The following is a 12,745-nucleotide window of genomic DNA, read 5'->3' on the forward strand; positions in this document are numbered from 1 at the left end:
GCTACTGCAAAAAATACGGAGGTATGGCATTGAGGGTGAGTTGGAGGTTTGGATTAGGAATTGGTTGGCTAGAAGAAGACAGAGGGTAGTAGTTGATAGTAAAGGTTCATCTTAGAGTGCAGTTACTAGTGATGTTCCGCAAGGATCTGTTTTGGGACTATTGCTGTTTGTCATTTTTATAAATGACCTGGAGGAGGGGCTAGATGGTTGGGTGAGCAAGTTTGCGGACGATACGAAAGTCGGAGGAGTTGTAGACAGTGAGGAAGGATGTGGCAGGTTACAGCGGGATATAGATAAGCTGCAGAGCTGGGCAGAAAGGTGGCAAATGGAGTTCAATGTAGCTAAGTGTGAGGTGATTCACTTTGGTAAGAGTAACAAGATGATGGGGTACTGGGCTAATGGTCGGATACTTGGTAGTGTGGATGAGCAGAGGGATCTTGGTGTCCATGTACACAGATCTCTGAAAGTTGCCACCCAGATAAATAGTGCGGTGAAGAAGGCATATGGCGTACTGGCTTTTATTGGTAGAGGAATTGAGTTCCGGAGCCCTGAAGTCATGTTGCAGTTGTATAAGACTCTGGTGCGGCCGCATCTGGAGTATTGTGTGCAGTTTTGGTCACCATACTATAGGAAGGATGTGGAGGCACTGGAACGGGTGCAGAGGAGGTTTACCAGGATGTTGCCTGGTATGGTAGGAAGATCGTATGAGGAAAGGCTGAGGCACTTGGGGCTGTTTTCATTGGAGAAAAGAAGGTTTAGGGGTGACTTGATAGAGGTGTACAAGATGATTAGGGGTTTAGATAGGGTTGACCATGAGAACCTTTTTCCACGTATGGAGTCAGCTATTACGAGGGGGCATAGCTTTAAATTAAGGGGTGGTAGGTATAGGACAGATGTTAGGGGTAGATTCTTTACTCAGCTAGTCATGAGTTCATGGAATGCCCTGCCAGTAGCAGTGGTGGACTCTCCCTCTTTATGGGCATTTAAACGGGCATTGGATAGGCATATGGAGGATAGTGGGCTAGTGTAGGTTAGATGGGCTTGGATCGGCGCAACATCGAGGGCCAAAGGGCCTGTACTGCGCTGTATTCTTCTATGTTCTATGTATTCTGACCACCTGTGTGTTTAAAACAAGTTGCCAAGCACCTCTCCATTAAACTTTGTTCCTCTCACTTTACACTTAAAACCCTCTTGGTATTTGACATTTCCACCCTGGGAAAAAAGAGTGACAATTCACCCTATCCATGCCTCTTCACATTTCAATCAGGTCACCCCTCAGCCGACAACCACCCTCGTGAAAATAATCCAAGTCTGTCTAACCTAACCTCACACTAATCCAGTCCAATCCAGGCAAGACCCTGGGAAACCTCTTCTGCACCATTTTCACAGCTTCCACATCCTTCCTGCAGGGCGGTAATTAAAGCTGAACCTTCCGAATGCAAGAATATACATTTAATCTTGAATCATATTTAATCAGGAACCCATCTCAAATTCCCCTCCAAAGTGCTACTCAATACACCTGACCAATCTATTTGAAAGATCCAAACAGGTTGTGGGTAAGTCTGGCTTGTTGGAAGATTTGGCTGGGGAGGGAATCGGGCGCTCACCTGTCTGGAATTTCAAGTAACCTGTGTCCAGCAAACAAGTACAATGATGAACAACTGAGGAGCAGGAGATAGCCCCCACCCCCCCGCTGACACTTCAGGTTCATCGAGCTTGTGCTGCTGTTTGATAAGATCACCTTCTTGTTCTCCAAGAATTTCTCGCCTTCATTGCTCAGTCCCTGCAGGGATGTCATGTTGAAGTTATACAGGACACTGGTCAGACCTGTTTTCCAGTACTGTGTCCAGTTCTGGTTGCCCCGTTATAGTAAGGATATCATAAAGCTGGAGAGGGTTCAGAAGAGGTTTACTGGATCTTGTCGGGTATGGAAGGTGTGAATGATAAAGAAAAGCTGGATAGGCTGGGACATGCTTCCACTGGAGTGTACCAGGCTGACAGGTGACCTTATCGAGGTTTATAAAATCATGACGGATATAGATAGGGTTAATGATCGTTGTTCTTTCCCTAGCGTGGGGGATTTCAAAATTGAGGCACATTTTTAATGGCGAGAGGAGAGAGATTTAAAAAAGACATGGGGGCAACTTGTTTATTTTTGTTTCCACTGAAGGTGGTTCACTTGTGGATTGAGTTTGCTGAGGAAGTAGCTGATGTAGGTACGATTAGAACGTCTGAATTACATTTGGATAAGGACATGGATAGGAAAGATTTGGAGGGATATGGGCCACAGGCAGGCAGGTCGGACAAGTTTAGTTTGGGATTGTGGTTGGCACGGACTGGTTTGACTGAAGGGTCTGTTTCTGTGCTGTATGACTCTATCTCCCTCTGTCATGAAAATATTCAAAGTCTCTACTTTGACTGGCTTTTCAGGAACAGAGTTCCAAAGATTAACAACCCTCTGAAGCAAATGATTTGCGCCGAAACTCTTGTTTTAAATACGCAACCCTTGGTATTGAAACAGTCCTTCACAAGAGGAATCGTCCTTTGCACATCCACCTTCAGAATCATTTATGTTTCAATTAAATTGTCCTCACCCAGTGGATATTGGACCCCAGTGCATACAAACTGAGCACAACCAACCTTTCTTCCTGAAACTACCTGCCCAGTCCATGTGTCATTAATTAAATTATTATTAAACCTTCTCTGAAGTGCAAATGCGTTCGCATCCTTCCTTCAGGAGGAGACCAGTACTGTGCACAGTACTCCAGGTGTGATCTCACCAGTGCAGTGTATAACTGTTCCATGTTCCCCTCACAAACAGGATAACATTGCAGTATTTCCCAAATACCTTCAGCAACTGAATGTTCACCTTTCGCATGCAATGTCTGTTTTTTTACACGGAGGGTGGTTTACGTGTGGAATGAGCTTCCTGAGGAAGTGGTGTATATGGGTACAGTGACAGCATTTAAAAGGCATTTTGATGCGTTCATGAATACAAACGGTTTGGAGGGAGATGGGAGGAGTTTAGCTTGGGATTATGGACTGGTTGGATCGAAGGGTTTGTTTCTGTGCTGTATGGATGGCTTTTGATGGTTTCAACATTTATTTTCCTATCTGTGTTCACCTCTCCAGTTCTGCCCAACTTTGTGCAATTGTATACATCATTTCTTCAAGTTTGATCATATCTTTCACTGTTTTAGTTAACTGCGTACAGTGGGTTCTCCCCATGGAATTTTTCTTTCTTCTTGCAGTGTCTATTCTGTGTATTCTGAAATGTCCCCTTAACCACCTATCACTGCATCTCAAATGACCTATCCATCAACCAGATTGGCCACTTCACTTCAGTTAGCTCAGTTTTCATGTCCTTCTAACTGCCCTTGCTTAAGTTTCAAAGACTCATCTTGGGGTCCTTCAAATGCTGAGTTGAATGGGTTTTTTAAAAACATTTTAATCTTCTGTGAGAACAGACAAGGATCCTTGTGACTCAGATTTGTTTGGCTTGTGATTCGCAGTCATTGGCTGATTCATATCCAAGCAGCTCCAAACCCACCCCCTCATCCACTTCCTTTACTTCCCACTCCAAAGTGCTCAGGACAAGGTTGCGAGCCATTACATCCAGGCTGTGCCGCTGTTTATTACTGGAAGTTCCTCGAGCTAATTCTAATGCTTACTCAATCAAATTCTTCTGGCTTCCACTGTTGATCTAGCGAGATACTTGCTGACTGAACAAGCAGTGATTAATCCATGGCGAGTGGTTTTTAACAACATTCCAATAAACAAGCAAAGTCAGCCAGGCTTTCATTGCATCTACTCAGGTCATTCACCTTGTTTAAACAGATTATCTCCAGCTTGATTTAGTTCCACAGCAAGAGTTAAGAGTTTACATATCACCATGAAAAGTGTTGCACTTACTTTTTCAGTGGTTCAATGGCAGTTTTCTGAATCTGATTGACCTGATGAAAAAAAACATAGAATTTTTTATATTGACTAACCACATTGAACTGAGATGAAATGTAACTTGTGTGTGTGAGATAAATGGCTAAAGATAGAAAGAAACCACAATGCCAATCACTTTGAGTCAAGCACATGGGACAAATTAAACAGCTTTTACACATGACTACCTTCAGTGTCATCAAATTTAGGGGATTTTCTCAAACACTAAGCAGAAAGCAAGTGATTAATTGACAAGGTTCTGATGGCACAGGCATGATTGAAATGGGCAAGGAGAGAATTCTTGGCCGATAACCCATCACAACAGCACATGTAAATCCGACCAATTAAATCATCACCGTCTCTCTTAGCTTCCATACGACTGGAAGAACAGGATGCCATTTGGCCCCTTTTCCCCATGCCAGCTCACTGGTACAATCATCCAGTGGCAACCCACTTCACTCTCTTACCCGTTTAGAATTTCTTTTTGAAATTTTATTAATTTACCCATTTCCATTGTTCTTTCAGGCAGGCCGGTGCAAATTGACTCATTGTCCCTCTGCTTACACGTTCAAGCACTCCCTTCTCATTTTCTCTGGAATGAATTCACACTTTGGTGCATCTCTGCTTCCTCTCCATTCAGGGAGAAGAGCTTCAGTTTCTTCATGTACCGTAAGTCCCTTTTCCTTGGGACCATATCAGGAAATGTCTTTGCACCCTCTCCAACGCCCTGACGTCCTTTATGAGGTGTGGTGCCCAGAGCTGAGCTGAGCTGAGGTTTTACCAGTGAGTTGTAAATGCTTAGCATAATGTCCTCACCATTGCAGACTATATCTCCATTGATAAGGCGGACGTTCTCACCTTTCCAACTTGGCAATGTGACAAACACAAAGAGATTATTACAGTGATGAGTACTAAACTTCAAGAAGACACGGAAAAGTTGGGGCCCACAAATTGCAAAGTAATGTGAAGGATTTTGAAGGGCAGCAGATGCAACTCATCAAACTAGTGCCAGGTGAGAGGAAATGCAGGCATGGAAATCGATTTGAGAAGCTGCGACTGTTCTCCTCAGAGAAAGGAGATTAAGATGAGATTTGCAACTCTTTTTGTACATTACCGAGATGGGGGTGCCACTGGGTGGGTCAGCATTTATTGCCCATCCTGAATTGCCTGGAGAGCATTGAAGAGTCAACCACATGGCTGTGGATCTGGAGCCACATGGGGACCAGACCAGGTAAGGATGGCAGTCTCCATGTCTAAAGGATATTAGTGAATTTGACACAAATATTCAAAGTTTCGAGGGGTCTGAACAGAGGAGAGAGGTGCAAGGATCAAAACCCAGAGAATCGTCAGGAATTATTTCCTTGAACTCCCTCATCTCTTCACAATTATGTCTCTTCCCCAAGCACTTGGACCAAGCTCTGAAACCCCTCTCCCAATGTTTGCTTCCCAAAGATGATGCAGTTTTTCTTTAGCTGCCCTTGAAGCTGCTGATTACTGAATGCTGCCTGGTTTTGCCACGACAAACCGACTTTCACAGCCAGACGTATCATGTTTCATAACAAAATGACAGAAAACCAGAATACTACAGCCGGTTTGGATGGATGAGGTTTACTTCCACATTGGGACGGCATGGTGGCTCAGTGGTTCGCGCTGCTGCCTCACAGCACCAGGGTCCCAGGTTCAATTCCAGCCTTGGGTGACTGACTCTGGGGAGTTTGCACATTCTCCCATGTTTGTGTGGGTTTCCTCCGGGTGCTATGGTTTCCTCCCACAGTCCAAAGATGTGCAGCTCAGGTGAATTGGCCATGGTAAATTGCCCATAGTGTTAGGTGCTTTAGTCAGAGGGAAATGGGTCTGGGTGGGTTTCTCTTCAGAGGGTCGGTGTGGACTGGTTGGGCCGAAGGGCCTGTTTCCACACTGTAGGCAACCTAATCTAATCTAACCCATTATGTGAAGGATGCTGCAGGAAGACTGATGCTGAAGCACAGTGAACAGGACATGAATTGCCTTCCACCAGACCAAGTACAAAGACTTGGAAATTGTTGAAACAACAGAGACTCCAGGTGACTTAACACAGGTTTGAAAGTCATGAAGGGATGGGACAGACAATTAAGGGAGGGCGCTCCAAAACAGGGACCCCTAGTCAACAAATGATTAAACACTATGGATGCAAGTCTAAGATATGTGATACCAAACACCATGTCAACATTATACAAGTGGTTCCTGTTCCATGGGTAAAAAATAGTCAACCACAAACTGTGAAATGATGTCTGACTCAAGCCATGAGATACAGCTGTATCCTCACCCATGCTTCGATGACATGACCAAACAATTTAATTGCTTGCATGAGAATATGGCAACTTGGACTGAATTTTCCTGCATGGACAACCCAACAACTGCCACTGATGACATGACTTTGAGAGTCACACCGTGCCTTGGTGAGACTGCAGTAACTTCATTAGGATCACCAGTCCAGTTTCACAACCAGCTGGTCATTGTTTCCTGACTTCTCACAAATTCCGAGGGAACACTCAAGCACAAGTGTGCCCTGAGCCTGAAACAGACTCTCAGCCATGAATGTAAATTCTGCTGAGATTGAAAGGTACATCCAAAATAAAAGACCAGTCAGCTCAGTCGATTTGCAGCGTTATGATTTCGACAGTCCATGAACCAGTAACATTTGGGCCTTAGGTCTGTGCTTTACGCTACTGCAAATCCTTCTTGAGACCACCTCCATGGGAGCCAGCAGACAGGGGCTGGGTGTAATGCCTCATTTGAAAGACAACACTTTTGGCAATGCTGCACTCATTGAGCCCTGCAGTGGAGTGACAGCCCTGGATGATGTGCTCAAACTGCAGGGTGGCACTTAACCCATAGTTTCTCGTGAAAAGGTACGGTGTCCATTTCAAAACACACTGTGATTCTTTTGGCAACTGGACAGTTAGCGAGGTTACTTTGGAGGGTATGAAAACTCAGTTACAGATAGCCTCAGTGTGAATCAGGTTACACTCAGGGCATCTTGGGGTATTTGGAAACCTGATGGTTTTTCACAGAAGCACACTATCTTGTCTGGCTGATTTGAAGTTGTGCTAACCAATGAATCAGTAAGTTGTGATTCTGTGATTTATTGATGCAGGACTGACTGCCACTGAGTGACAAATGAGGAACCAGAAACATCAAACGTGCTTCCCATTGTTGTCACATATGATATCACTGAGATCATGTCAAGTTCAAATCTTAGTTAATTACAAACCTTTTCCTGATTGAACGTATCCATTCTGCGCATTGCAGTGTCCAGAGCGGTCACCGTCTCCATAAACATCTGATCTTGTTCACACAAAGGGTTGGCCAGCAAATCCGAAGAAATTTTCACCGCTGACTTGGACATGGCTGGAAAGAACATCACAGAACCTCTTTTTAAAAAAAAATCTGAGGCACTTATGTTAAGAACACACCTACCTTCAATTCTGCCAAGTAATTCCATGTGACTGGAGACTGAAGCCAAAACTGATGATTGGTGAGTGAACATTTAATGTGTCATGGACCACTCAAAATATTCTTAAGCAGGCAGCCCAGACTAACTTTGCAATTTGCTTTGGTAAGTGTACAGTGAAAATTACCCGGAGTAAGTTAGCAAGATGGCTGCCAGATTTTAAAACAGACAAATATTTATTCATAAAATTACACAATGAGACACAAAGTATGGAATATAGAATACCCACAGAACTCAGTCTATCCAAACGAGACTTCATAATGCTGTTCCAAATACACACAACAGTCCCAAGAAACAAACCCCTTAAACACAGTCAAAATGAATCAAAGGCTTACAGTTCGAAGTTAGAAGGGCAGAAAGAGAGAGAGTCTAGCAGCCTGTTTCCACACAGCTCCACTGCTGAACTGACTCAAACTTAACTTCAGTTTTCAGGACTGACCACTCTCCTTTCATTATACAGGTCACTTCTAAAAACAGAAAAGCTTAGGCCTTAAGTCTCATCTGTTTATGTATAAATAAAAAGGCCTTTCATCTCTGTAGCAAACCAGTTGATTTGGAGCCGGAGTTGTTTACCCCTCTGAGAAAAAAAACCAAGGACACAGTATCCTTGAGTAAAGGTACAGCTTTGTGACAAATGGCAACACGACTTCATTCACCACTGTAAATGAGTTTGTGCTTCCATTAAAATAACACAGAGAACTACTGTGAAAATGTGTTGAGATAGAAACAGAGAATATAGGAGCATTCGCCCCTTCAAGCTTACTCCACCATTCAGTGTGGGAACAGCTGATCATCCATCCTGGTCTGCTGTTTGCATTCTGTCCCCATACCCTTTCATCCCTTTCGTGCTCATGAAGTTGTTTCTCCTTGCACCCTCAGGGCAGGGTTATCCTCCAGCTCTCCCACCCTGCTACACCCTCCCAAAGCACTCTCTCTAACCCCTTCACTGCAACTCATGTGGTCAGATTATTAATAGCACCCCCGCTTTCATTTTGTGCAGGAAATTCAACCTCAATTTCTACACAGAATCGTAGGGTCCAGACAGAGTTAAGTTTCAACACATGAATTTGTCTGGAAAAGCAAGAAAGTAATATACTGGCACTTCGGTTCCACGTTGTTCCATTATCAGACATGTGACTTTGGGACTGAACGACTCAACACCGAATCGAGCAGTGCTCCCGTGGCGCGACAATATTCAGATCAGTTGGGGTTCAGCAGCTCACAGTTAAGTCAGAAATGAAGAAGGGCTAATGCCCGAAACGTCGATTCTCCTGTTCCCTAGATGCTGCCTGACCTGCTGCGCTTTTCCAGCAACACATTTCCATCTAAGTCAGAAATGTGTCAATTCAAGTCCTGCTCCAGAGAATAGGGCATGTCATTTCACCTGACAGTTTCTGAGGGAGACATGAAATCTCGAACCCCTCTGCTTTCTCTGGTGGATGTGAAAAGAATCTCCAAAGTGTCCAAACTAAAATGGAACCTTCAACTTGGATCACTGAAATACATCTTCCGGTCATTATCATGTTGTTACTTGCAAGACCTTGACTGCATGCAAATTGTGCTTCCTATACTGTTCGGTAAAAACAATGACTGCAGATGTTGGAAACCAGATTCTGGATTAGAGTGGTGCTGGAAGAGCACAGCAGGTCAGGCAGCATCCGAGGAGCAGGAAAATTGATAAACACCTCAAAAGCAAAAGCACTGAATTAGCTGTTAAGTGCTTTGGGATTCCCTGAGGTCCTAAAAAGCATTACAGAACTGAGAGTTTTTGGTGGATCTATCTGGTAAATCAGCAAATATAGGTGGTGCAGTCAAGAATGTTTCAATTGCTTTTCTCTGAAAAACTGGTTTCTCAAAAGGCAGCTACCTGTATTGTCAGGCTGAAGACAAGAAAGACATTACAGGGATGTTATTTGCAGCATCCAACATTTATATTTTAAAATAAAACAACCAGCTTGAGTTGCAAAGTGTCAATTATCACTTTAGTGTGAGTCATGCAACATTCACTGTTTCTTTTTTGTCAGTGACCATTTAGCTCTATTACATAACGTGCATCCAAACCTCTCATGTTGCTGTAGAAGTATAATAGATGCCAGAGCTCAGGCAAAACAAAGCACATCTTGAGGTTCTGAAGTATTGCATTTGACATCATTCAAGGAGCCATGATTTGCAGCTCCATGCATGTGTCCCAATTATATGACAACAGCCTTGTGGGAGGCCCCAGTGGTTTCTCTTGCAGCCCACCATACTGATAGTCAGCTCATTCTTGATGACATTGACCCACTCTCTGTAACATGGGCCCGAATTTTCACCAATATTTTGGTTACCCAACCAACCTCTGATTGGTTCCTGACAAGTAGAGGACTTGTTTTCAAAAACAAAGAAATTATAATCACTCATCGACAATGTAAAATGAAGAGGAATTCATGTTCATTCAAAGTTCCTCGATGAATGTGTTTTGCAGGATATCTTTCCTTGTCATTTGATATGAAACAGCATGCTCTCAATAATTTAGCAGTGTTGCAATGGATGAATGGGATGTAGTAGAGTCTGCAGCAACTCTCACCAAATCTCAGCAGACACAGACATTGAGCTGTACCACCCCAGAAGTTGTCTGTTGGACAGAAATGGGAAAATACCACAAAAACTATTTTTGTTGGAGTACTTGGGGGGGGGGGCAGAATGTTTTCCATGTCATTCTAGCCAATGTTTCACCCTCAAACAGAATCCAGCCAACAGATGAAAAAAGCATCTGTGGAAAGGCTAACAAGACTGAGGTGTTTCTGGAAAATGACTGCAGTGATTTGGAGCAAGGTCAACCAGGTGGACATCCGACAATCGGAAATCCCTGATTGGGGCTGTTAACCTGGTCCAAATAGGCTGGACAGAAGCAGCAGAGAGTGTCTTCACTCTGAGAGCTGACTCTGAGGGAGCTGTCAAGGGCTCGCCACGTGGAAACAAAGGGTGATGGCATACTGGCGATTGCGCAGTTATTTCAATGACTGTCTCACATCTTCCAGCAGAGTTCAGACCAAAGGTCATTGAGCTGAAATGCTCACTTGGTTTTCCTTTGCCCAGATTCTGCCTCATCTCCTGACAATTTCCAGCACTGCTTGCTTTTACTTCACAGGTCCAGCAATTCCCAAATTTCTCCAGATTACAGAAAATAGATTATCTGGGCATTCACCTCAATGCAATTTGCTGTACATTAACTGGCTGCCACATTACCTACACCAGGAGCTACATAGAAGTATTTCTTCAGTTCTAAACAACCCTGTCATGAAATCAAAGGTCAGGAAAAGCTCCTTTGTTACTGTGGCTGACCTGAAAGACGAAGTATTTAAATGATAAAAGATCTGTGGACACATGGTTAGATTATTTATATGAGCTAAGTGAGGGAAACAAGAGGATGTGCTTTTTAGTAATGTCAACTTGGAAATAACTTACATTTCAGAAAATTTGTGATTTCTGGGAGTGTTACGGATCTTTGGAACAGGTTTCCTAACTCGCTCTGAAAAGGGAGCAGAGAATCCTCATTCCTGTTACACCTTGTCATCAAGCACAAAGTCTGTGCCTGTTTTATCGTTCTTTGCCCAACCTTCTCCTTGGCCACTGAGACAAAAAGATGTTTTTGAATGTGGTGTGAAGATTGGCTTGCCTCCCTATCTGCAGGCACTTTGAGGTTTGCTTTCCACATAACCCACACCTCTCCCAGTTCTGCTCAGGGCAAGTGCACAATCCTACCGATATCTGCTTCAGTGCTTTTCTTCATATCCTTGTGGAGTTTCTTAATCTGATCTTCCAGCCTGAACAGGAAACAAGGGGAAAGAAAAAGTCAACAGTCTCGCAAGTAACACTGGAAAGATAGCGTTTTCTGTCTTCATTAAATATTTCAACTCAAGTCATAAATACTGCACGCAAGAAACACAAAAATTAAGGATGCTTAAGCTTCAAATGACAACACATTGTTATCGGTTGTGCTTAATTCTCAGTCTTATACTTACTGCTGAAGTTTGCCATATTCTCGCTCAAAATCTCTCTCCACCTGCAAATTTAACAAGGGAGAAAAAGCACCAATTAGTAAAAAGAGGAGAAGTGCAAAGCTCTCGATATGCTGGTTCGAGTGGCACAGTTTCAGTTCAGAATTTATGCTTGCAAACAAAACGACTAAATATTCATAACACCGAGTTAGCAGAAGCAAGAGCATAGCAACAGACTGATCAATGTACATTAGGCACAGAATGAGGCCATTCAGTACAAGGAATCTGAGCCGCGTCTTGCCAAGAGTAATCCAGTTCATCAAACTCCCACATTCCTGCATAAAATCCCTCATATTTTCATTGCTCCAAGTACTTGTTCAAATCTTTTTTCTGGAAAAAACAACAGATTAGGGCGGCACAGTGGCACAGTGGTTAGAACTGCTGCCTCATAGCGCCAGGGACCCGGGTTCAATTGCTGCCTCGGGCAACTGTCTGTGTGGAGTTTGCACACCCTCCCAGTGCTTGCGTGGGTTTCTTCTGCGGTGCTCTGGTTTCCTCCCACAGTCCAAAGATGTGCAGATTAGGTGAATCGGCCATGCGAAATTGCCCGTAGTGTTAGGTGAAGGGGTAAATGTAGGGGAATGGGTCTGGGTGGGTTGCTCTTCAGAGGGTCAGTGTGGACTTGATGGGCTGAAGGGCCTGTTTCCACATTGGAGGGAATCTAATCTGTACCCAGTATCCTGTCAGAGAGTACATTATTAATGTGAACCATTTCTTTCCCAGTTTGAATAATACAATCTTGACAAGGTACACGACACTTGAGCTCTCAGTCGGAATGCAACATCTTGAGCAGGACACTGTGGTACAAGTCAATGGCAATCAGCCAGGGTCACTTGAATGGAAAGTCATTCGGATACTCCCAATCTTTCCTCACCCTATCATTGAACATGGTTGCAGAATCAAAGTGTCAATGCAAATAGAAAGACCATTCAGCCCATCAACTCTGCAGCAGCACGCTTCTTCAGCTGGGCTACTCAATGCTATCTCAGTCACCATACCAGTGCTCATACTGTCTCCTTGAATAACTCCTCATTCCCTTCAAACAGGGATGCATGGGTGCTTCAACAATAAGCTGCAGTTAACCAGTCCACCATCTCCCGACTGGAACCTCCTGTCAAACCCTCCAGGGATTATTAACCATCCACTTGTGCCTCTTTCTGGCTCTCCCGCATCATCTCGGCCCTGCAAAGCTGTCGCTCCTAGTGATCCCTAATTCCATCAGGAGTGGGTTGGAGCAGGGAGGCAGCTGTAAGGATTTTCAGGCATTGGCATTATTCGA

At 43.9% G+C, this 12,745-nt stretch overlaps 1 protein-coding gene across 1 annotated transcript in view; it reads right to left on the reverse strand.

Annotated features, from left to right (window-relative positions):
* Positions 1–12,745, reverse strand: part of bin3 (bridging integrator 3) — a 136,413-nt gene that overhangs the window by 86,518 nt on the left and 37,150 nt on the right. The window contains exons 3-6 of the mRNA XM_087984461.1: positions 11,431–11,471; positions 11,171–11,232; positions 7,187–7,323; positions 3,913–3,953 (exon numbers count right to left, since the gene is read on the reverse strand). Coding sequence (XP_087840587.1) covers positions 3,913–3,953; positions 7,187–7,323; positions 11,171–11,232; positions 11,431–11,471 — 281 coding nt within the window. The remainder of the gene's footprint in view (positions 1–3,912; positions 3,954–7,186; positions 7,324–11,170; positions 11,233–11,430; positions 11,472–12,745) is intronic.

The sequence above is a fragment of the Chiloscyllium plagiosum genome, unplaced genomic scaffold, assembly GCF_037043375.1.
Source record: "Chiloscyllium plagiosum isolate Xiang-an unplaced genomic scaffold, Cpla_swu_hap1 HiC_scaffold_48, whole genome shotgun sequence".
In the NCBI taxonomy this organism is placed as follows: domain Eukaryota; kingdom Metazoa; phylum Chordata; class Chondrichthyes; order Orectolobiformes; family Hemiscylliidae; genus Chiloscyllium; species Chiloscyllium plagiosum.